Below are 26,842 nucleotides of genomic sequence, written 5' to 3'. Positions count from 1 at the left end.
TTCAATACAAATTTTAATCTACAAACTTGTTTGTCTTGTCTTTTTTTTCTCATACCTTTTGATCCAACTTAATCAAATGTCCAGAACGGTAGGGGGAGATTCCACTGTACCGGACACATAAGCCATTAAATTCAAAATTCGAGAAAAATATTGGTTCAATTTTAAATTTTCAATTGGTTTTCTAAATGTCCATCAAAAACCTTTTTCATATATAATGTAAAATAACACATTTTACGATGTTGTTCTGAATTTTAATTTTTCTAATGTGTATTGCATTCCATGATCGACGGAACCCAAGGAGAATGAATGTATTTTGAAACAATGGTGTAAAAAATACAAATATATCATATGATTAATCAAGCTGTCCGAAACTGGGAGACAGGGGGGCTTGAACAAAATTGTAATTTGTCCCAATTTAGTTTAAATATGGTACAACATACATGCATACTTTCAAATTATAATTATGTTCGATCATGCTTGCCGGTTTTTTGCCATACTGCAAGTAAATACTAATTATACTTGAATTTAGGGTAATACGTCAAGTTTTTAACGATTTTCAAGCATCTCTACAATTTCAAAAAGGCATATATATCAAGGATGCATTATTCTACGCTATTCATAATAGCTCGCTTTTCTTCTAATACATCATCTCGATTGGACCATGATTTATCCAATTTTCTTCCGGTACTGAGGGATCTCTCTCTATATTGCTTTGAATATATCCATTTGATATATTTTACTAATTATGAATTTTGTCATTTATTAAATGACGATTTCATTAAATCACGAAAGTCTCACGATACTCCCAGCCTTTCGAAGTTTCAGCCTTATGTATTATTCATCATTTTGTGATATCAGTCTAACATGTTCCAGTCTTTCTTGAGAAACTCCAGAGAGTCGGTACGCAATGTTTTTTCGAGCATTCGGATCCTAAACGAAAATATTCTTGTTTTCTAGACTGCTTTTGAACTTTGGAACTGAACCGTACCCATATCCAAAATGGTTCTGTGTTGCTTTCAAAGTCGTATCTTGTAAATAGTTTTATATTTTTTTGCTGTTGTTTGGTAAGATTATAATGAAATCCTAATTTTGTGTATAGGAACCATCAACAAAATAACGATAGACAATGTGTCTAGAATGCGTTCCAAATAATTGAGACAACATCACGGTTCAGCTGACATTTTTAAATATGAGCGGTGACTAAAAATGCACAAAAGGATAACTAATATTGTTTATACCTACCTAATATAGATTGATCGTTCTCTCACATCATCATTGTTCTGCGTCGTTTCTCACAGCAATCGATCTTTCAGGTGCTTTGTTTATGAGCTCTTCAACAAAAGTGGCGAATGACCAACGGCTCTAGAAATCCATCCATAAGTATACCTGCTTCACCAAAGGAGTACAACAGTCGAGCACCGAGTTTTACCCGATTATACACGCAATCATGCAGTTGCTGTTGCGAGCGATCCAGGCCGTTATTATTTACACTATCAGTAGCTTCTACGCGGTTCTGTTTATGGTCAGAACTGCATTCGAGTATCTGATAGATCCCTACCCTTGGCCGCCAAGGACTCGATCATTAACGCCTGCCTTGCTAGATGATCCCTCTTTTGGAAGCCACCATTATGCCGAGGTTAATGTGAGCTGTGAATCGATCTCTGGTGACAAATCGATAGTGATTACGATATGATCTTTCAGGGCGTCAAACTGCACTATGTCGAGAAAGGGAATCCGGACAAACCGTTGATGCTGTTTCTTCATGGATTTCCAGAGTTTTGGTTTAGTTGGCGTCATCAGATGAATGAGTTTTCCAAGGATTATCGAGTGATCGCACTGGACATGCGAGGATACGGAAGATCAAGTGCCCCGAGTAGTCGATCGGGTTATCAATTAGATCTGCTAGTAGACGATGTGAGAAGTTTTGTGATTATGCTGGGCTATGAAAAAGTGTTATTAGTTGGGCATGATTGGGGAGCGATCATAGGTTTTCAATTTGTGCAGAAACATATGGACATGATTGATCGGTATGTCATGATGGGAGCGCCATCGTTGGATGTCACCAGAAGATTGTTGGCCACCAGTTGGCAGCAGTTTCGGATGTCTTGGTATACGTTTTTCTTTTTGATGCCATGGTTGCCCGAATTTTACGTTAAAAACAGAGATTTCCGATACATTGAACAAAACATGGGAGATTTCCTAACTAAAGCAGAATTGGAAGTGTACAAGCATACATTTTCAAAACCTGAATCTTTGACGAGGGCAATCGACTATTACAGAGAAAACTTTAGTTTTCTGCGGAAGGAGGAAAAACTGCCAATAATAGAAACATATGCTCCAGGGCTCTATTTGATGGCTGAGAACGATCAATTTATAACTATGCAAAGTGGACAATTGTTGATGAAGAGCATGCCTCGCCTGCGATGCAGAGTTATACCTGGGTCCAGACATTACATGCAACAAGATCATCCTGTACTCGTTAACAAGATAATTCGTGACTTCCTTGTTCTGCCAAACTGATACCGTTTTTTTAACTAATGTGTAGTGTTTATTAGTAAGAATAAAATTTGTACATGTGTATTCAACAACAAAGCCTTTAGTTTAAAATCACGTGAAATGCTAACCGTCACTCATTTGACGTGTGAGTTGGTCTTGTTCACGAATAGCTTCCCGCGTTTGAAGCGATCGTTGACGCCACATTCGCGCCGCTCGAAGCAAACTTTGTGAGTCGTCGCCGGTAACATCTGCTGCTGCTACGCTCGGTTGATTTTGCATTCCGATAACACCCAGCTCCAAATCAACGTGTTTTTGTGGTAGCCGATCAGGGAAATCTTTCGAGTACGATGAATCAGAACTGCTCATACTGGAACAAGAAGTGGATTCTCCCCAAGCGGTGCGTTGCCTTCGAGTTCGGCGCGCTTTTGTAACGATCGTGCCGCAAATAGGTTCACCGGACGTTAACTGGCTCTTTATTTTAGTTGCATCTGATTGATCGAAAAAAGGTAACAAAATATACATATCTTGAGTCTTGAGGTTCTTCTTTGCTTGAGTGATGATTCAATTACCAGCTGATGCGGGACGGGCGTCGTCCAACAGTTCTACGGTAACGGTTCGTTCTTGGTGACTTGTGGCCGGTCGAAGTTGTCGTTCGTTCCAAGCTCCGTCGCCAGCACCTCTCACATCCCAACGACCACGTTGGTCATCGTCGTTACTCGAAGAGCTGGACCTGTACTCGGAGCTGGACATGTCCGAATGCTCCTCTCGAGCCACTTCGGAGAACGGAATCTCATTCAGGCAACGAAGCTGCGGAATGTTTTCCTTCAGCACGTGACGGAATGACGGATTCTCCGAAACGAAGTTCTCGCGGAGGTCCAACACTTCTAGGTGTTCGCAAAGTGCAAGGAAGGTGCAACTGCCAAGGTCAATTATCCGGTTGCTGAAATTAAGAAATTGATAGATGGGTTGGTAATATTAGAGGATACAATATAATTAACTAGATTAGATGATTAATTTGATAGATTTTAAAATTTTTATCGTTTCTTTTTTTAACTTTAATTTAATCTACGTGAGTTTCAACACCAAATTTTAAGTGTTTCACAAGGGCGATTCAAAAATCAAAAATGTTTTAAAATCCAATCTCCCATACAGTTTTTACCATCCTTTTGTTAAAATTGGCTGCCCACACTTGCATAACAGTCCCATTCGAATTTTCGGCACTTTTGAGTTAACTTCATGAATAGTGTTTATTAATAGTGTACTTTTTGGAAACATTCATTAAACTATACTTTTGTATGAACAAAATGCGAAAAAAATACCAAACCATATGCATCCCATATTGAAAGTACCCGCATAACGGTCCTATTAGTCGATTACGACGAAATTTGAGCAAGTCTATTCCTCTTATGATTTCTGTAATCTTGTAGCATAGTATTCATATTATTAGAAAAAGGAGTCATACAATTTTTCTTACATGAGATGAAGATTTTGAAAATATTCTCACATGAGATGATTTTTTTTCATAATGCCTTCTGTTGTAGAGCCGCATATTGAAGCTTACTTCTGAGACTTTGTACTTCGGCCAATTGTGAACGCAATCTCCGGCAGGCTCGTCTTCTAAAGACATTTAGGGTGAGGCTTTATGAAGCATATGAATACACACATCAGATAGGGTTGGTAAAATTGAGTAATTGCGACATCCAATGCTGAAAGATAAGAGGGTCCAGAACACTGCAGGTTTATCCATATCTAGGGAATTTAGTTCGCTCCAAACTTGCTCGATTATACACCTTGATATGTGTCAAATCCAGCGTGATACATGTGGATCCAGAGCATTCTTAGTATTGGCCGGCCGCACGATTCAAAACAAACCCAAGGTAATCTTCTGCATTATCACTTTTACTGCCATATAGTTTAATAAATTCAAGGAACTATTGCAATTAAAAGAAATTTGTCTTGAAATCTATTGTAATTTTGGAAATTAATGTGTCAGGGGGACGCGATAAAATAGTAAGCTAGTCCCATGTCTGGGACTGATATCCTCGGATAACAAGTCCCATTTGAGAGAATTTAGGAGTTGAGCATCAAAATCAAACGCATTATTTATATTTTAGATGTTGAACAATTTCTCATACTGCACACTTAAATTATTTCCCTGACCTTAGCAAAACGTTTCGCCGAGAACCCAACAGCTAAGATTCCGGTAAATTTCAATAAATACCGAATCTTGGTACTTATTTTTCCGAGACTCGGTAAACGTTTACACTAGGAGTTTCATTGTAAGTAGCAGTGTAACGAAAACGTTTGCAATAATTTTGAAATGCGTTTTTCTCGACATTATGATTTTCTTGATGGGACTATAATGCGAGTATGGGCAGTAGTCATCTGGTAAATTTTTGGATTTTTCGATGGTGTCCCAAAGACGATGTTGGTTTATATAGAAATTACTATGGATTTTTTTAATGTTCCAAACACGTAAGAGTATCAGCATATCATAGCGGAATAGAGTTTCATTTTTCAAAGCTTTATTAGGCTTACTGAATTACTGAAGAGAGTAACTCAAAACGACGAATGGGAGAAGAGATATTAATGAATTTGTTTGTTGTTGATAATAAATCCTCGAGCTGTTTAGTAGAATACCTATAAGTAGATAAAAAACCAAATTTAGTACTATACCATTTAATTCTACTAGAGTTTGTATCCTTTGACAGATACGCGTATTTCAACCTCAACTGTAAGGCCGTCTTCAGTGTCATGTACTAGACTCGACTTGAAGAAAACTATCGTATGCATACGTTATATATCAAAACTAGGTGTAAACGTAATTCCCTACCCATTTTATTTTTTAAAAAAATAGACACCGACACGTTAATGCTTCCAGTGGACTTTAGTCCTTTGAAGGAAGCACCACACTAGACAACGGACTAGCATGCAACGCCCAGTGGCACAGTCGGAAAACATTCCTCACGAAAAATTTTCCGGCCTGCAGCGGGAATCGAACCCACACTCCTTAACACGATGCGGCTAAATGCCTGGTGACACTAACCGCACGGCTACGAAGCCCACAATTTTATTTTTATAAATACTTTACTTTAATTTGAAAAATAATAACTCAAGAGCGAAGCATCATAGAAACAAAGTTTTTATTTATGAAAATGGAAGCAAATTTTCTCAGGAATAAAAAAAAATAACTGGAAAAAGTTTTCCACAAAATTTTTCATTTTTTTTTAGAAAATTCGTAAAGAAAAGCCGAAAAAACTATGCTCCAACTCGTGAAAAATTTTCAAAAAAAAAAATTTTTTTGAGGAGCTTTAATCGCTGAAATTTTTGAAATGGTATTTTTTTCGTTTTTGAGTTATGGCCAATTTTGAAAAAAAATGTGCAAAAGTGCCATTTTGAGCCTTTTCTTTGAAAAATCATAACTCAAGAAGCATCGTAGAAACAAAGTTTTTTAATGAAAATGAAAGCAAATTTTCTAAGGAATAGAAAAAAATGTTAACTGATGTTAAAGAAATTAGATTTTGTTGCCAATCGTTTAGATGAAAATAACGTTGATGAAGTTAAGTATTGTTTTTCGATTATTTCTCCCCGTTGTGGAATTATCAACAAAGAGGAAAATGTACATGATTTTATTGAAAACTTGCAAAATCTGACCAAGAAGTTTCTTGTGCATCAATTTAAAGTAGTAAAACAAAATTAATTTATAAGATCTAAAAAGGAATCACTTGTAGAAACAAAACAAATAATGTGCCAGATGGATTTCGCGGAAAATTATTCGTGCGTGATACAAGATTCCATTCAAAGCCATTACTTCGTACGACCTCAAGTAACAATACATCCATTTGTAATGTATTACAAAGATCTTCGATCAAAGTCTTAAATTTTGTTGTAATTGCTGACATTAAAAAGCATAACACGACAACAGTTTATGCTTTTCAAAGAAAACTAGTTTCAAGATTGAAAAACAAATTTCTGGAGCTTGAAAAAATCATTTATCTTTCTGATGGTTGCGGAGAGCAATACAAAAATAAATCAATTTTAAAAATGTATGCAAACATGAAAATGATTTTAGAATTAAAGCAGAATGGCACTTTTTTCCAACCTCACATGGAAAAGGTCCTTGTGATGGTATCGGTGGCAACATTAAGCGAATGGCTAGAGATGCTAGTATTAGAAAGTCAGCAGAAATTAATAACGCCAAACAATTTTTCGACTGGGCTGTGTCGCAAAAGATGAAAGACCAATTTAAAAAAGATTGGGAATTTATCAATGCAACTGAAAATGACTAATCAGTGGCTGAAAAATTGCTTCCGGAAAGATTTTCTAACCTTGTTCCAATTCCTGGAACAAAAAATATCATTTATTTATACCAAAAGACGAACGAAGCATTTTTGCTAGTGAATTCTCAGATGCACATGAAAACCAAGAAAATACAGCATGCTTTGTTCTTAATAATACAAAGAAACGAAAATCTGGTGTTAGCAACCAAAGACAATCTTCCCGGTTGAAAAAATAGATAGTATTAAGATGAAAATGTAATTGAATAAATAAAATTAAAAAAAATAATAATCTTATTTATTCCATAGAAAATAAAGAATCCCTTTTCAGTGTAATGAAAAATTGAGGCAGAAACAGTTTTTTCAGTTTTTCTTAGCGGTGTAATTTTTCATGAAAAATATCATCCATTCCGACTTATATTTCATTAAATTGAATGAATGAATCAATACGCAACCTTTAATGAATCATTAAAACCAATCCCATATCTTTTTTCAGATGTTTTAGAAAATTTGCAATTGCTTTGATACAAAATCTTTGTTTTTCCGATGCTTCGATTGAAATATGGGTTTTCAAAGAAAAGGCTTATATGGTCATTTTCCACAAAATTGGCCATAACTGAAAAAAGAAAACAAAATACCATTTCAAAAATTTCAGCGATTAAAGCTTATGAAATTACCTTCTCAAAAAATATTTTTGAAAGTTTTCCACTAATTGGAACATGGTTTTTCCGGCTTTTCTTAACGAATTTTCTCAACGGTGGAAAATTTTGTGTAAAACTGTTTCCAGTTAATATTTTTTTTCATACCTAAGAAAATTTGCTTTCATTTTCATTAAAAAAACTTTGTTTCTACGATGCTTCTTTCTTGAGTTATGATTTTTCAAAGATAAGGCTCAAAATGGCACATTTGCACATTTTTTTTTACAAAATTGGTCATAACTCAAAACGAAAAAAAATACCATTTCAAAAATTTCAGCGATTAAAGCTTATGAAATTATCTTCTCAGAAATATATATTTTGAAAATTTTCCACGAGTTGGAGCATAGTTTTTCCGACTTTTCTTTATGAATTTTCTCAACGGTGGAAAATTTTGTGGAAAACTTTTTCCAGTTAATATTTTTTTTATTCCTGAGAAAATTTGCTTTCATTTTCATAAAAAAACTTCTACGATGCTTCGTTCTTGAGTTATGATTTTTCAAAGTAAGGCTGATACAAATATTGATTTTCTTTTATAATCAAAAATTGTTCATTCTCCAAAAAACTACATTTGGCAACACTTTATCCACAAAATTATATTTTGCTAAACAACTTTCTCAAAAATAGCTGAATGTTTTTTTTTCTCTACGTCTTAAAGTTTTGAAGATTTACATATAAGAAAGTAAACAAAATCTTGATTGTCAAATTTTCAACCATGAAGGTGGTCCGATCGGCATAAAACTGGACTTTTTAAAACGAAATACATAGCTGCAGGTAGAGAAAGAGGCACGTAGTGGTGTAGTAGCTGAGGTACTGTTTTATAAGGATGTGTTTAAAGTTGTTGAAGAATTTGTTTACATTGGAACACATGTGACAACAACGATTCCCGTGAAATATAAAGACGTGTTGAGACTCTAAATAGAACCTTTTATGGATTACCCAACCAGCTTAGGTCCTACAACTTGCAAACGGAATCATAATTCACCCTGTATAAAAGGCGTTGAAAAAGGCAGACCGGAAAGTCTTCAGTGTTTTTGAGCGTAAAGTATTGCGGGCAATACTCGGTGGAAAACTCGAAAATAATTTGCGGCGCGGACGCATGAATCACGAGTTGTATCAAGTGTACAAAGATGCGAATATTATCAAACGTGTGAAATAAGGCATACTCCAGTGGCTGGTCACTTAGTGCGAATGTTGGAAGTAAGAATTGCGAAAATAATATTCAGCAGGGAACCAGGTAGAGGTCGGCGACTTCGTGGAAGATCTCGAATACGCTAAGTGTACGCAATGGAAGAGGACCTGGCGACCCTAAACGATCGGGGCAACTGGAGAAGTATCGCCCAAGACCGACAAAGATTAAGCTCTACAATACGCTCTAAAGATCCGTGATAGTCGATTATACGTTTGTACTTTTTATGGACACTTGGTATACTCAAATTAAGATCTTATGATCTTAATGTATGTAAAATATTGTTGGATATACAGAAAAACTAAGGTTTTCTTACAGAAAACGTGAGATTTAAATACAATTACTCTATATGAACCTTACATTTTGCAACGATATACAGCCAACTCTCTATAAATAGATATTGAAGGGGCCATCTAGTATACCTCCCTTACTCGATATTCCGTACCTCGATATCGAGTTAGAGAACCATAGTAAAAGTTGGTTTTCATGGCTACCTCGATGGTCCCTTGGATCGCAGTTGCACTGGTTTTGTGTTCTGTAACTCGATACCTCCCTAACTTGATGGTCCCTTCAATATCGAGTTATGGAGAGTTAACTGTATGTTATTTGCAAATAGCACACACGCCTCTCACGCCGAGGACCTGGGATCGAATCCCATCCCCGAGATAGTCACTAAAAATATCAGTGACGACTTCCTTCGGAAGGGAATTAAAGCCGTTGGTCCCGAGATGAACTAGCCCAGGGCTGAAAATCTCGTTGATAAGGTTAAAAAAATAGCACTCAAAACCATTTCAACTTACCCTTTCAAGCTAATCTTCTTGATCATGGTCAAGTTAGTGCAAGGACCGACTTCCTCGATCGCATTGTAGTCAGCCACCAGTTCCTCCAGGGTTTCCAACCCGCTAGTGCCATCCAAGTTCTTCAAACTGCATCGGCTCACGTTCAGGTAAACCAGCGACGTCATATCGCAACCCAAATCCCTCAAGGTCGTCACAATGCTGCCCTCCAGCGTGAGAGCCCGCAAATTCGGTATGAAAAACGGGATTCGCTGCAGACTGGTCATGTGGGAGATTACCTTTAGCTTGATTTCAGTCACCACGTGCAGTTCGCTGGTTCCGGCTGCTTGACGCTGAAAAAGTAAAAGAATCGATTATCCTCCGGCACATAGGATTCAAAATTTTCTAGATCCACTTAGCTGGACGACTTATTTTTCGCGACCTGACAGAGACGTCAAAATGTCAAAGTCAAATTTGTAACGGCCTTATTTGAAAACATTTTTTTTTCAAAATGCCAGAAAAATCATGTTATTGCAATGCAATCAAAATTTTTATTCTCCTATTTTTCAATTTTCAATACAACTTCAAAGTATTTATTCACCTCAAATCAAGAATTACTCCAAATTTACGCGAATAAGAAAGATTTTCAAAAAGATATCGAGTTCTTCTTCATCTTGGCATTAACGTCCCCACTGGGACAGAGCCGGCTACTCAGCTTAGTGTTCTTATGAGCACTTCCACAGTTATTAACTGAGAGCTTTTTTTGCCAAAGTTGCCATTTTCGCATTCGTATATCGTGTAACAGGTACGATGATACTCTATGCCCAGGGAAGTCAAGGAAATTTCCATTACGAAAAGATCCTGGACCAACCGGGAATCGAACCCAGACACCTTCAGCATGGCTGCTTTGATATCGAGTTATGGAGAGAAATTTATTTCTCACGTGCCATCGACTAGTGGTGATATCGACTATTGGAGAGTACGGTGTATGGAAAGGTGAAGGGACCGAAAAATCCATCAAGTTATAGAATATGTTGAGTTACGAAGAGTCGACTGTACTACTAAGTGAATTTTAGTAATGAAACACAAACAGATCGTCTGCTTTTTCTGTCGAAATTTAAAACTCTTTTGGCACAATTCAACAAAAATAAAATTCTGGGAGTCGCAATCCATAGTTTGAGAAACTATACTCTAGCCGAATTGATCCTATAGGGCCAGATACTTACCAGTAAATCTTCGATGGTCGGTTCCGCGGGGATCACTATCGGATAGTATCGGGTTGGCGCGGGAATGAATGATCGCTCGAATGGAACATGTGGAAACATCGGCCGGATACCACTTCGGGAAGTGCGATTATTGTTCATCAGATTGCGAATGGCCACAAATTGATTTTCGCGGTCATTTGCGTTGTTTCTGCGCTCGTCGATGACACCGAGGGAGTGCTCCTGGGACACGGGTTCCGACGAAGAACTCGAGGATGGTCTCTCGTAAGCGGGAATTTGCTGCTCTGGCATGGCTATTAGGAGTATTCATGCGATAGAATCGCACGGAGACGATAATGAAACGCAAAAGTAAATCGAATTATTCTCACCAAAATTAACTATTTTTCTTCTGGAACCGAATGGAAATTCAACAAACTTGAAGTGTTGTCAGGGTAACTGGATTCCGCCATGAGCCATGCCGAGTTACAACTTTTGCGTGTTGCATTCGGTTCAGTTCAGTTACCCTTGCATGTTGGGGAAAGGCGACCACAGTGAGGACGTAACGAACAGGAATTCCTTTGCGAGTGGGACTATCGTATTGGGAATCATGGAAGAGCCCCATCGAGTCTCGTGTCAATCGAAATTGAACAATTCCGAAACGAATGGATGCATTTCTGAACGGGCTTGTGTCCTTGAAACCATTTTTGGAGTGTGGTGTGAAAGTGGATTCAGTGATAACATTATTGGAATCGATTTACAGTGCCGTTACGGTTCTATCTCGTCCACTCTACTACAAAGTTTATTAAATATCTCAAACATTTATGATTAACACAAATTGAAGGCAATTACACTCCCGTGCAAAAACTTGAAGCCAGCAAAAAAAAAATCTTAAATTGCTTCTTTTTAATGTATTCGAATCCTCTGAGCAGAATCTCAATAGAGAAACTTAAAAGTAGATTGGGGTACCTTGTACCTTTTAATTCCGCCCAAAATGCTTATCTTTGACAGATACGCGTATTTCGACTACCACTTGCAATCTTCTTCAGTGTCAGTTACTCGTACCCACTTAAATTGTTTGTCCATATCTCTGTGATTACACGTCTTTTTGAAGCAGTCAGTGGCTCATTTGAAAGACATTGAGTTGATCTCACTTTGTAGGTATTTTGAACGATTTTATTTTGAATTGTTTTTTATTGAAGTTTTGCTAAAAAATGTGACATTTCATCAAATCCATACTTTAAAAAAATAGCTTATTCTCTCTGTAGTGACTAGACTTTTTAAAAGAGCTGTATTTACACATATTTCCGATCACGCTTCCCTTAGAATTTCAATCGAGTTAGACTAAATAATTAACACTATCTTTATCATTTTAAAACCACGTTTATTCTTACCAAAACACATCAACAAACTGATCCCTCTTTTCCTTTCGTAAACCTATGCCTACTATGATCTGAATTGATTTCATTTTCAGTACTAGTTAAACAGTTCGTTGGCTCACGAACATTTTTGTTTTAACTATACTCTGCTTCTAACCTCTCATAATCCATAATCGTTTGATTCAAATTGTTTCTTCTTCGGATACCTACTTCTCCTAGAAAAAATCAAGGTTAAAATTAGTTTTTCTGCGTTGTCTTGAATTACAATCGAAACATTTTTTACTTCCATAATACCTATTCCTTAACACCAAAGTGAGCATAAAAAAAATTAAAGTCTTCTAAAATTACAATAGCAAAAAAACGGTTTATACATTTAAATACCATATTATACTGAGTATCTATGCTTTTGGAAAGAGCTTTCTCGACTCGTGACGTCAAAGTGAGCATAAAACATCGAAATCTTCTAAAATTTCAATAGCACAAAACGCGTTAAACATTCCAATTCTATTGAACTGGCTCTACCTATTTTCAATAATTAAAGTATAATGAAAGAGTTTTACAGGTTCCAATGTCAATGTGATTATAGTAGAACGAGATTTTCTAAAATTTCAACAGCACACAGTGGCGCATGGCCGGACAAAACCCCAAAAATTCATGTTCTCAAAATCAACCGTCAATATTTTTTATAGACTTCTGTACTATTGAGCGACAATTTCTCAAAATTTGAGATTGATCAGTTCTGTTTTCGATTTTTGGCAGCATCGTAAGTGTGGGAAAGTCAGCAAAATTGGACTGCTCGAAATTCATCAACTATGATTAACCTAGCAAACTTCAAACAGCTGTATCTCAACGAAATCATAACCGATTAAAGCTCAATAGGTTCCATTTTAAAGCGTAGTTATAAGCCTTAGTTTTGGCTATAGTTATATAGATTTTAACATATCAAGTTGTTGTTTGTAACAAAAATAGTTTCAAACAACCTTTCTCCAAAATTTTGTTGAATTTTCAAAATTTCGTACGTTTTATGTGAAGTGTTTCGGGAAAATGAGTCACTCACTATGAACCAGCAAATCTTCCATACTTTTAAACGTGCAATAGTTTTTCTTGCCCCTTTTTGCCCCTAGAGATGTAAATTCCATTTTCATTTTTCATTATTATTTATCGATTTCATTATTCAAATCTTTATGATTTGTCATAATTCGTTTGAAATTTTAGTGGAATTACTAACTGGAAGTTAAATTTGTACCTCTAGTTCAGGTTTATGCACAAACTTCTGCATTACCACAACAAAAATTGTAGTAATAGCCTTTTTATACGATTAAATGAAAAAACTTAATTTGGACCAATTTCACTAGAAAATCGAATTTTCAATTTGACTGTTATTTCCAAAGGGATGATATCAGGCATCCAAGATAATTAATAGATTACCATTATCAAGCAATTTGAGACGTATTTGAGGTTTTGTCCGACCTTTGTATGAAGGACCGCCACTGTGCAGCAGCTCAAAATGTTTACACATTCTTATTCTATGTAACTGGTTATCATTGTTCTCAAAATGCTACTTCGTGAAAAGTTAAGACTAATAACGTAAAAGTGATCATAATAGATTGAAATTTTCCAATACTTCAACAGCAAAAACGCTTTAACATTTTAACTCTATTTAATTGTCTATCTGGGATTTCAAAATATTACTTCGGAAAGAGTTTTCCAGGCTTATAACGTGACAGTGAGCATAAGAGATTGAAAAATGCTACTTCGAAAAGAGTTTTCCATGCTCATAACGCTCATTCGCAGCCAATCTCTTGATAAACTTGCTTTTATTGCCAGTTACATTCTCCGAGGTCTCACTTATCGAAAATTTACCTTATCAGATTTAGTTTTATCAGACTAGTTTTTTTTAGTTTATCCTCTTAGATGACTTGTTTTATTTTGTTAGCTACCCTCTCGATGGACTCGCTTTTTTTTTAGTTTACCCTCTCAGGGTACTTGTTTCAATTCAGCTACCCTCTTAGGAGACTCTTTCAGAACAGTTATTTTGATCTCAATTATGAACTTAATTATTATTTTCATTTTTTATGACTTTTTTGAATCGAATTCACTCGAACTTAAGCTAGCACAACAAATTTTAAAAATGTTAATTTTAACAATTGCATTGATTTTTATTTCTTTTAAATAATAAAAACGTTGTAGCTTCGTATTCTATTTTCTCTTTCTATTTTTCAGGCTCATACTGTCAATGTGTGCTTAACTGATCGAAATCTTCCAATATTTAAGAAGCATAATATGCTTTACACTTCCTAATCCTTTGTAACTGGTGCTCTATTTTCTTAGCATACTACCTATAAAAGTTTTTTTTAAGCTCTTTACCCGTTTTCATTTTGTGTTACTGGCTATATATGTAACGTAAATACTTGTTCTTCTAGCTCATTACTTTAAAGTATGAGAGATTACTATTATCTACTTTGTAACAAAGGGGACTCTCCTTGGGACTCGCTTTCTGAAAGGTATTCTCTCAGAGAACTTGTTTTGTGAAAACTATTTTCTCAGGATTCTTGTTATTTTTTACAGTGGCTATTTCAGAAAACTCATTTTGTCACCTATCAATTCAGGTAGTCGTATTATTTCTGTTATTTTTTCACAGGTCTCCCTATTTTTCTCTTCCCTTTCAAGAAACTCACTTTATCTCGTAGCTTACCTTCTCAGGGGACTTGCTTTTTTTTCGTTTACCCTCTCAGGGGACTTGATATTTTCGTAGCTTACCCTCTCAGGGGACTCGCTTTTCTAGCTCACTTGCTTTTTTGTAAATTACCCTCTCAGGGGACTTGATATTTTCGTAGCTTACCCTCTCAGGGGACTTGCTTTTTTCGTTTACTCTTTCAGGGGACTCGCTTTTCTAGCTCACTTGCTCTTTTGTTAATTACCCTCTCAGGGGACTTGATATTTTCCTAGCTTACCCTCTCAGGGGACTTGCTTTTTTTGTCGTTTACCCTCTCAGGGGACTTGATATTTTCATAGCTTACCCTCTCAGGGGACTCGCTTTTCTAGCTCATTTGCTTTTTTTGTAAATTACCCTCTCAGGGGACTTGATATTTTCGTAGCTTACCCTCTCATGGGGACTTGCTCTTGTTTTTTTGTTTACTCTCTCAGGGGACTCGCTTTTCTAGCTAACTTGCTCTTTTGTTACTTACCCTCTCAGGGGACTTGATGTTTTCATACCTTACCCTCTCAGGGGACTCGCTTTTCTAGCACATTTACTTTGTTGGTAAATTACCCTCTCAGGGGACTTGATATGTTCGTAGCTTACCCTTTTAGAAGAATTGCTTTTTTTTGTCGTTTACCCTCTCAGGGGACTTGATATTATCATAGATTACCCTCTCAGGGGACTCGCTTTTCTAGCTCACTTGCTCTTTTGTTAATTACCCTCTCAGGGGACTTGATATTTTCGTAGCTTACCCTCTCAGGGGACTTGCTTTTTTCGTTTACTCTTTCAGGGGACGCGCTTTTCTAGCTCACTTGCTCTTTTGTTAATTACCCTCTCAGGGGACTTGATATTTTCCTAGCTTACCCTCTCAGGAGACTTGCTTTTTTTGTCGTTTACCCTCTCAGGGGACTGGATATTTTCATAGCTCACCCTCTCAGGGGACTCGCTTTTCTAGCTCATTTGTTTTTTTTGTAAATTACCCTCTCAGGGGACTTGATATTTTCGTAGCTTACCCTCTCAGGGGACTTGCTTTTTTCGTTTACTCTTTCAGGGGACTCGCTTTTCTAGCTCACTTGCTCTTTTGTTAATTACCCTCTCAGGGGACTTGATATTTTCCTAGCTTACCCTCTCAGGGGACTTGCTTTTTTTGTCGTTTACCCTCTCAGGGGACTTGATATTTTCATAGCTTACCCTCTCAGGGGACTCGCTTTTCTAGCTCATTTGCTTTTTTTTGTAAATTACCCTCTCAGAGGACTTGATATTTTCGTAGCTTACCCTCTAAGGGGACTTGCTTTTTTCGTTTACTCTTTCAGGGGACTCGCTTTTCTAGCTCACTTGCTCTTTTGTTAATTACCCTCTCAGGGGACTTGATATTTTCCTAGCTTACCCTCTAAGGGGACTTGCTTTTTTTGTCGTTTACCCTCTCAGGGGACTTGATATTTTCATAGCTTACCCTCTCAGGGGACTCGCTTTTCTAGCTCATTTGCTTTTTTTGTAAATTACCCTCTCAGGGGACTTGATATTTTCGTAGCTTACCCTCTCATGGGGACTTGCTCTTGTTTTTTTGTTTACTCTCTCAGGGGACTCGCTTTTCTACCTAACTTGCTCTTTTGTAACTTACCCTCTCAGGGGACTTGATGTTTTCATACCTTACCCTCTCAGGGGACTCGCTTTTCTAGCACATTTACTTTGTTGGTAAATTACCCTCTCAGGGGACTTGATATGTTCGTAGCTTACCCTCTTAGGGGACTTGCTTTTTTTTTGTCGTTTACCCTCTCAGGGGACTTGATACTATCATAGATTACCCTCTCAGGGGACTCACTTTTCTAGCTCATTTGTTTTTTTTTTGTAAATTGCCCTCTCAGGGGACTTGATATGTTCGTTGCTTACCCTCTCAGGGGACTTGCTTTTCTGTCGTTTACCCTCTCAAGGAACTTGATATTTTCATAGCTTACCCTCTCAGGGGACTCGCTTCCCTAGCTCATTTGTTTTTTTTTTGTAAATTACCCTCTCAGGGGACTTGATATTTTCGTAGCTTCCCGACTATGGGTACATAACAAAATTATATCATCTTATGATATTATGATATAAAGATTTTATCCAACATAGGTTGGTATAATTTTGATGCAGGATGTTTTTAAAATAACGAAAAGTTCTATGAATTGTAACATAAATATAACAAAATATGTTTTATATCTATCAAAAACATATCAAACTTAGTTATAATTTTTGATACAACGTATAAAAACTATAATACTGTCTGATATACGGGATAACACATCCAGTTACGAGTTTCTGATCAAATATATGAAAATTCTAACAAAACTTTATATTTGGAGCAATAGACAGAAAAATTAATGTTATTATATAAAACAAGCAATTTACAATTGGGCTTATAGCACAACAAGTCAATTTTCAATCACTTGCAATTTAGTCGATAATTAAATATTATTTTTGTTACCACTTGGATAATATGAGTAACCCTATAGACTTTTTTTCATACTCCTCCATATGTAGTTATTTAATTTTATTATAAAATTGTTAAACATGTTAATGTAGAGCTGAATTTACACACTTTTCCGATCACGCTTCCCTTAGAATTTCAATCGAGTTAGACTAAATAATTAACACTATCTTCATCATTTTAAAACCACGTTTATCTTTACCAGAACACATCAACAAACTGATCCCTCTTTTCCTTTCGTAAACCTATGCCTACTATGATCTGAATTGATTTCATTTTCAGTACTAGTTAAACAGTTCGTTGGCTCACGAACATTTTTTGTTTTAACTATACTCTGCTTCTAACCTCTCATAATCCCTACACTCTCCACAGCGAGCTCCATTTGAAATGACATTTCTTTTCAACTGCGTACTGCGATCGTACTTTTCTTGACCATTTCTGGAAAGAAATTTTCCACGCATCTAGATTGGCGTTTACTATTCTTTCGCATACTTCTCATTACTCAATATTTTCTATCTCGATATCGAGTTAGATAACCATAATAAAAGTTGATTTCATGGCTACCTTGAATGTTCCTCGGACCACAATTGCACTGGTTTTGTGTTCTGTAACACGATACCTCGATACTCGATATTGAAGGGAACTTGAGTTAGGGAGTGTTGAATAAAGTTAAAAAAAAAAACAATTATTCAAGTCATCGTGTAAAAGTTTGGGATTACCCTTTAGTATGGTTGTAGCGACGCCGAAAATTTCTGTTAATATCTGTTTTTTAAAATGCTATCAGAAACCCTATTTTCAAACATACGTTGAGGTTCAAAAACAAAGTCCAGCATTTATCTACAACATCAAATAGTTAAAACACTGTATTAAAACAAAAAAAGTGTTAGAATTTTGTTCTACATCTAAACCTCCATGAGTCGATGTTCTATTACTCGATATCGACTCATGGAACCGTACTAAAAATCAATTTTCATGGTTACTATGATGGTCCCCTCAAACGGCTTTCCATACCATTGCTGTTCCATGACTAGATATTTCCATGAGTCGATGGTCCCTTCGATATCGACTCATGGAGGGTTGACTGCATAAGAATTATAAGATGGTGACTATGCCCAAAATAGAGTCTATATCTATAAATAATGTTCCAAGACACTTTTCATCTAGAATGTGTAGTTTTTGACTTTTCAAATCTGGACCAAACTTTGGCTAATACCCATGTAGGCTGGCGGTTAAAAATATTTTTGTCAACTCATGCCTTATATATGAGCTTTATGATGCAAATTTGATGTTTTGTTTTCGAAAAACAAGTTTTCGTGGCAAATTTTGAAAAGATCCTATAGTGGAAAAATTAGTTTTCTTAGTAAAGATGAATATAGGGCATTTGTGCGATAAACGCAGAAAAAAACAATATTAATATTGGAACACACATAATAATGATGATATAACTAATATTGCAATATTCACTTATCCTCTGAAATAATCTTCAGCTGTTTTTGAAGGCAGGTCCAGTTATTACGTAACGCTAAAATGGGAAATTTTTGACCCCCTCCGTAACGCTTTTTGTATGAGCCGTAACGCTTGAACCTACTCCTCCTACCCTTAGGACGTTACGTAATTTGCGGACGTTACACTAGATGAAAAAAGTGCTAATATGTGCAGCTGAATTGTTCACTATCCCTTAGTTTACATCTTATAGTTCTCTTGGAAATAGATTTCAGCCTGGGAAAACTTGGTACAAAAAGTATGGGATATTTAAATATCCGATGAGAATTGGATCACATTTACTCGAACTAAAATGCGAATTTTCATTTAATTTTATTTTTTCTCAGATAGCTTTCGAATAAGCTTTCGAACAATGTATGTAGATCTATATAAAATACTATGAATGTGCAGTACATTGCATTAAAAGTATACCTTATTTTTGCATTGAATGATTTATTTTTCTTAGAAACTCTAACTTTGACATATTTTATCAATGAAACTACATAAGATCTTGCTCTTATATTCTAGAAAAACCTTGATAAAAGTGTTTAATGTGTAAATATTGTACTCTGAAAAAGTGCGACACTTTGTTTTGGGTGTTACTTAACGTGGGTAAAAATTAATGAAATTCTGAGTAATACTAGTCTTGAGTGTTATGTTTATGTGTGAAAAATTCGATCGCGATCTATAAAGTAGTTTTCACGATGCATTCGAAACAAGAAGAGCTAAGCCAGAAAATCTTGGGTTGGGTGATCAATAACCCTGGTCAGTCGCACAGATGGATCTGCAAAAGTCAATTCACCGTGTTCCGCGTTGTGAAAATGTTCCAAAAGACAAAGACCATTGAGCGGCGCGCTAGAAGCGGCCGAAAACCGAAAACGGAATACCCAGAGAAGGCGCGGAAGATAAGGCAGTACTTTAAGAATAACCCGAACCTTTCCACTCGAGACGTGGCCAAAAAGATCAATTCGTCGCAGTGGTCCAGCAGGTCATGAAGCGGGCTGGGCAACGTGTTTTTAAGGTCAGGAAGGCGCCAAACCGGACTGACAAGCAAAACACTGTGGCCAAATTGCGTGCGCGGAAGCTGTAGCTGGTCAAGCTGACACCAAACAAATCTCCGGCCTCGAGTTTTAGTCGGTGTGTCCCGCATGGAGGTTCCGGAAAAGTTCCGGAAGAGAAAGATGGACAAATTCGCGAAGAAGTACATGTTGTGGCAGGCGATCTGCGAGCGCGGACGGTAGAGCAAGCAGTTCGTTACAACCGGCACCATGAACGGGCAGATTTTTCGAGAGTAGACCTGTGCGCCGAAATATTTTTAATCGGCGGCGGCGTGAGAGCATATTTGCACCTGCGGCGGCGTCCTCGGCGTCACTTCATTGATAATTTTCGGCGGCGGCGACGGCGGTGTACATCTGCGTGGAGAAAATTGAGCATACAAAATCGACAATATAAATTTTGAAACCGTATGTGTACAAATACAAAAATGAAAAGTTTGAAAATCTTACAATTCTTATGATCAGAAAAGAGGTCTATAAAATTTTTAGCCATATTGGTAAGCCATATTCAAAGGTTGGAATTTTACATGAAAGAAAATGTCCTAATTTCAACGCTAATAAAACTATTATATTTAGGTTGATACTAAAGTGCGCCCCGCTAATTTGAACGGCACCTCATGCAAACCATAGGGGTTCATTTTTAATTTGAACATATTGTCACCTTAGAAACATGTTTCTGGTTACCTTTTTCAATCGGAAGTTGGATATAAAAAGACACGTCAACTTCCATTGCGGGCCACGCCCATCTTCACTACAATGAAGGGAAAGATGCTATGACATTCTATTTTAGGAGTGACCAGTGACTCATTGATTTATGAAAATTTTTCTGACAAATTCAAAGCAACATTACATTTTTTAATGAGAATCATGAAGTTTGCTTTAGTGGAATATCTGCAACATTTGCTTGAATGCAATGATGCTCCGCAACTCGATATTCTATAAATCGATATATTCTATAAATCGATGGATTTTTCGGTCCCTTCAAATTCCCATACATCATGCTCTCCATAAGTCGATATTTCTATATCTCGATGTCTTCATTAGTCGATGTGTGTAGCAAATTTCCCTTCATAATTCGAGATCTAGCTAAAAATCCTTTTATACAGGGAAACATGGAATACTTTTGGTTTGGAAGTGAATAAAGACTTGCAAGTTGTAATGAAAGTCTAAAAAAAAACATGAAAACAAAAAAAAATAATTTAAAGTAAAGAAAAGCATTTTGAAAAAAGTTTTCGAATATAATTTCAACTAAATAATATTGTTCTCTTACAAAAGTGATCACAAAAGTATTGGAAATACGGAAACTCGATTCTTTGATTTTAGGATTTTTTGTGTCGATATTTTCTATAACTCGATAACTCTATGAGTCGATGGTCCCTTGAATATCGAGTTATAGAGAGTCGACTGTAATATTTGCATGGATCTTAACAAAAAATATAGGATAAATTTAGAAAAAGTGCCTGAATAGATGCTTGAAAAATCATAGAAGAACCTGGAGAAATCCTCCAAGGATTATATGCAGGATTCTCCTCAGATATTGCTGGAGGATTTATTAAACAGATTCTTTAAGACATTGCTCGATTTTTTTTAGGTTTCAGATTTTTTTGCATGAAGCTCTAAAGGAATTCTTGTACGAATGTTAAAAAAATCCTGATGCAATCCCTGAATTGATTCTACAAATACCATCCATGGAAACTAGTGTCATGAAACTTATGTAGGAAATATTCCAAGACTACCTTGTAAGAACTTCTGGAGAAATTATCGCGGAACTCCCTTAACAAACTCCAAAATACTAAAAATATGTATTGAGTTTTTTTTTCATTTATTTATTAGGCACTCCGTGCACCTGGCCACTACTATGCCGATTATCATATCTATTTATACAGTGAGAGGCAAAATAAAGTGCCCACCTTACCAGTTTTCGAATTTCTCTCATTGATTTGGTTCAAATTAAAGTTAACACACCTAAATCTTTTGTGATATTTTATTTTTGATGTTCTTTTAAAGTTGCACTTACGAAATTTTGATTAAAAAAAGAATTTTACTTAAAGAAAAAGAAAATCAATTTGTATTGAAAAAAAAAGTAGTGACAAAAATAAGTGCCCACTTCCTTCTTGGCCCCAGAAAAGATGATTTAAGAAAAATAAAAAGCAATTTAATAGTTAATGTGTCCTCCTTTGGCCTTAAGGACTTGCTGGAGGCTCTTCGGCATGCTTTTCACCAGGTTTTGTAGGTGTTGTGGATCTAGTTCTTCCCAGGCGCGCTCCAAGGCTTCAAAATAATTATTTTTGTTGGTAACACCAGTTTTTTCAACCCTAGCATCGAGAATCGCCCACAAATTCTCGATGGGGTTGAGGTCTGGGCTTTGTGGAGGCCATTCCAGCGGTTTAATCCGACAAGACCGGAAGAAAGACTTGGTCTTCTTTCCAGTATGCTTCGGGTCGTTGTTCTAGAGAAATATGAATTTCTCTTCAAGGCCCGTCTGGATCAGCGAAACCTCCAGATTTTCCAGCAAGATGTTAATGTAGGAATCTGCCGTCATTATTCCGTCGATTTTCACGACGCTTCCTACTCCACTCCATGAAAAACACCCCCAGACCATCACATTTCATCACATCACACTTCCATGCGTCACCGTTCCTTGGATGTGGCGCTCCTGAAGCTCGAGCTGTCTAACCGAGAGCGGCGGGCTCGTGTGTGATGCAGAGCACCACATCCAAGGAACGGTGAAGCATGGAGGAGGAAATGTGATGGTCTGGGGGTGTTTTTCATGGAGTGGAGTAGAAAACCTCGTGAAAATCGACGGAATAATGATGGCAGATTCCTACATTAACATCTTGCTGGAAAATCTGGAGGTTTCGCTGATCCAGACGGGCCTTGAAGAGAAATTCATATTTCTCTAGAACAACGACCCGAAGCATACTGGAAAGAAGACCAAGTCTTTTTTCCGGTCTTGTCGGATTAAACCGCTGGAATGGCCTCCACAAAGCCCAGACCTCAACCCCATCGAGAATTTGTGGGCGATTCTCGATGCCAGGGTTGAAAAAACTGGTGTTACCAACAAAAATAATTATTTTGAAGCCTTGGAGCGCGCCTGGGAAGAACTAGATCCACAACACCTACAAAACCTGGTGAAAAGCATGCCGAAGAGCCTCCAGCAAGTCCTTAAGGCCAAAGGAGGACACATTAACTATTAAATTGCTTTTTATTTTTCTTAAATCATCTTTTCTGGGGCCAAGAAGGAAGTGGGCACTTATTTTTGTCACTACTTTTTTTTCAATACAAATTGATTTTCTTTTTCTTTAAGTAAAATTCTTTTTTTTATCAAAATTTCGTAAGTGCAACTTTAAAAGAACATCAAAAATAAAATATCACAAAAGATTTAGGTGTGTTAACTTTAATTTGAACCAAATCAATGAGAGAAATTCGAAAACTGGTAAGGTGGGGACTTTATTTTGCCTCTCACTGTATCCTTATTGCTATTTCTCTCATACCGAGCAGGTAGAGGAGAGCTGCCGTTGGTCCAATCCATATCCATATAGCCGTAGTCCATTGGTGTGCGGTGGTTCATTTTGCCATGTTTCCGTGTCGTGTGAGGCAACAGCCTACAAAGAGGGTCAGTTTGTCTCAGTCACCATCTGATACTTGACAGAGGATGGATGTGTTTCCCCAATACACGGTCCTTCGTGCGGCGTCTTCTGGTGACTGGACGGAGTTTTTTGTGAGGGAGGATTGGGAATCGAACCCATGACCTTCTGCTTACGAAGCAAAAGCGTAACCTCGAGGCTACGGGACCCCCCTTGTATTGAGTTGTTACTGAAAAAATGCAATAGTGAACTAATTTTTGACACATTTTTTTGGATAAATTTCGGCAATAATTTTTGACAGGACAGGATTCCTTAAGAAAAAACTTGGAGGAAAACTTTTAGAAAATATATCTAGAAGAACTCTTCCAGGCACCTTTGATAGAATCAATAAGTAGTAATTTATGTAACCTCATAGTTCATTGTGGTCATTTTAGGACAATCTCACAATCATGCATTTGGAAGGTGAACGGAATCTTTGAACATCCCTGCAAGAATCATAGAAACATTTTTGGTAGAAGTGCTAGGAAGAACTCCTGCAAACGTTCATAGTACAATCGTTCAAAAAATCCTTAATAAACATCTTGAAAGAATTCCTGAAGGAATAACCAGAATTATTCTAAGAAGTAGGTATGTGTAAGACTATTTAAGAAGAGATTAATCCAGAAATCCATTAAAAATCCAATAACAATCCTTGAACAATTTTTTATGAAAAAGCAATTTGTGAACCTTGACAGTTTCTTGGAGGCATTCCTGAAGAAATATTTGTTGGGATCCATAAAGAAACTCCTAGAAGAATCTTTTGGTAATTTTCTGAAGATTCCTAGAGAGGCCCTGGATGATTTTCTTCCACATACATAAAATCCTCGATGAAAATCAAGTATCCTATATTCAAGTAATCATTGGAAAACCCTGCAAAAAATAAAAAAAACAATCCATGGAATACTCTTGACAGAATAGCTAAAGAGATCTCTGTAGGAATCCTAGGATGATTTCATTGGACATTCTTTTGGATAAATTGTGGATTTATGTGCATGTTGAAAATCATAGAGAAATATACGTAAAAATTCTTGTAGATTTTTCTTTCAACTTTTTTGAGAATTCCTGCAGAATATGCATTGAGAAATGCATGTTTATTCAGCAATAGTTATTGGATTGTTTTTGGAATGAATTGCAGATGGACTTCATTAAGGAATACAAAGAATAATTAATGAAGAAAAATCTAAAAAATATGCATGAACCTCGGAAGGTTTTTAAGCAATCGAATGAGAAATTCCACAAATAATTCACTATCTTTTAAATCCGGAAAAAAAATCCTTTAACTTTGGAATTTGTAACAAAATGCTCCGAGGAAAACTTGAAAATATTTTTGAAGAGGAATCCATAAACAACGTAATATGCCCACACAGTTACGGATCACCCACAGTGACGGATCACTTTGGTGTTCAACATCGGAAAACTCGCTCAAAACATAAACGTTGAGTTAAAACATATTTTTTCCAAGTTATACTATTTGTCTTCTACCATTTGTAATGTTAAGCATAACATTCAATCGCTAAATAGCTGTGTTTTTGACAAATGTTTAGATGGTACCACAAGGCTATCATTATATGTTCGTTTTCTGTAAGAAGTGCCGTCAGCATTCATAAGCTCCCACAAGTGGTAAAATTCAAATGTTATAGCATAAAACATGCTCGTTCGCTTCGTTTTAGTATAAATTCATCTCTGGAAAACATTTTTCTTGAATTATGATACTAAATACCGAATATTAGCACTTCTAACTAGTGATCCATAATATGGACCAGGAAATGATTGTTTACCACGGTTATGGATCACTTCCAAAGAATGTAGATTTCTGCCATTTCAAACATTGGATTCGACATTTTCAGACAATAGCACTAAGGATAAAACTAATAAAACATCAAGGTTTGTAAATTTCATATTTTAGCAGACAAAAATGGGTGGAAAACTTGGTGTAGAGCGAAAACAGTACATGTATCATTTACTACAAAGCAGTATCACAAAAAATGGCATTTTAACCTTATTTCCAGCTCTAACACTGCTTTTTTTTTGCAGTAATATGTGACACATTGTCAACTTTCGCCAAATCATGCAAAACAGATGCATTGGGTTGAAAATCTCTTGATTTTGCGCACTGATCCGTAATATGTCACAATTTGACCCTTAATATGAAAATTGATCCATAATATGGTTTTCAGAAACCAACACAATTTTTAATTTTTATGCAATCCTATTTAATTATTATACTCAAAACAGTTTACTATCCGAAGATCCTATTTGAAACGATTCAATTCGTGCTTTTAAATTACAATTTTACGTTTTCCATGTCGTTTTATTGAATTTTATAGGTTGGACTCCACACTATTTGATCCATAACTGTGGGGTCATGGTATTTGGAGAAATTCTTGAAAGACCTTCTAGAAAAAAAAAATCTGGATATCAACTCGGATGAATTTTTAGAGGAACAATTTCTTGAAGAATTTGGAGACACCAGAAATATTTGAAAAACACGAGGAATTCTAAAAGAACTAAATCTTTCGATATGAAATCCAGGAATCATTTCTCAATAAATCCACATAAGCATTAGCATGATTGATCGCCCGCAGTTGCTACTCCGTTATTGCAAGAACAGATGTACTTACACAGGGAACACACAGATGCTACTCAGGATCAGTAGCATCCTCAATGTGTAAGTACTGGTGCTCTCATTATTATAACAAACAATAACGGCGCCGGCTGCGTCCGAATGCAGGTCAATTTGAGGATGGGAGGTATACATATGTTGACGTGTTACTTGGCATGGAAGCTGAGGAAACTCTGCACTTCCAACAGTAAACATTGGGATTTGGATGTGGGAAAGAGTTGGGTAAAGGATTCATTTTGTTAAACGATAGACATTTTATTTGAAATGATTGCGCGGATTCGGCGGATTCGCGATATTGCTCGATAAAAGCATTGAACGCTGAAAAAGTGCGCCCCACAAAAGCAAGCGACAAGATCAAAGGATCAAACACTACTCAAATCATTTCTCAATAAATCCACAATCCACAAAGTATCTTCAAGAAAATTTGAATCCGTAGAAAAATTCCTAGAGAAATCCCAAGATCCCTAGAGAAATTCCTTGGAGAAATCCCTTGACTCATTTATGTAAGATTCTCTGGAAGAATTCCTGATGCAATACAATATGTCCTGGGGTACTTATTTTAATACTTATTATTAAATTTTTCGAGTTGAAACGTTTATCGGCGTGAAACTCAAAATCGACGGCATGACGTTGATCGGTATATAACGCGCCACCGATGCATCAATCAGCGTCGACGTGACGTAAAATTGATCGGCGGTGGTGGCGCACAGATCTAATCATGAGGAATGCTTGCAGAAGCGGCAGAAGCGCTTGCTGCCATTCCTCCGCTCTCACCGTGATGTCACGCTGTTCTAGCCGGCCATTACGCCAAGCCTGTAATGGATTGGTACGAAACGAAGCATGTTTATGTGATCCTAAAGGAGACGAACCCGCCAAATAC

The 26,842-nt window shown here is 36.6% G+C and overlaps 2 protein-coding genes across 3 annotated transcripts; one reads left to right on the top strand and one right to left on the bottom strand.

Moving 5' to 3' along the window:
* Positions 1 to 901: 901 nt before the first annotated feature.
* On the top strand, positions 902 to 2,592 carry LOC5567896 (epoxide hydrolase 4). The gene is made up of 3 exons (XM_001651883.2): positions 902 to 1,064; positions 1,314 to 1,642; positions 1,702 to 2,592. Exons 2-3 carry the CDS (start codon positions 1,448 to 1,450, stop codon positions 2,518 to 2,520), a joined length of 1,014 nt encoding a protein of 337 aa, XP_001651933.1. The 5' UTR covers positions 902 to 1,064; positions 1,314 to 1,447; the 3' UTR covers positions 2,521 to 2,592.
* LOC5567897 lies at positions 2,297 to 11,157 on the bottom strand. Of its 2 annotated transcripts, none has more exons than XM_021854941.1 (5): positions 11,072 to 11,157; positions 10,660 to 10,949; positions 9,458 to 9,786; positions 3,066 to 3,436; positions 2,297 to 2,984 (listed from the first exon to the last, which is right to left on the bottom strand). In XM_021854941.1, exons 1-5 carry the CDS (start codon positions 11,103 to 11,105, stop codon positions 2,620 to 2,622), a joined length of 1,389 nt encoding a protein of 462 aa, XP_021710633.1. In that variant the 5' UTR covers positions 11,106 to 11,157; the 3' UTR covers positions 2,297 to 2,619. The 2 variants fall into 2 exon arrangements, with proteins under 2 accessions (XP_021710633.1, XP_001651934.1); XM_001651884.2 differs by having other exon boundaries at positions 11,025 to 11,118.
* Between the last annotated feature and the right edge of the window lie 15,685 nt (positions 11,158 to 26,842).

This window comes from Aedes aegypti, chromosome 3 (genome assembly GCF_002204515.2).
Source record: "Aedes aegypti strain LVP_AGWG chromosome 3, AaegL5.0 Primary Assembly, whole genome shotgun sequence".
NCBI lineage: Eukaryota > Metazoa > Arthropoda > Insecta > Diptera > Culicidae > Aedes > Aedes aegypti.
This window is presented reverse-complemented; position numbering and strand designations above follow the sequence as displayed.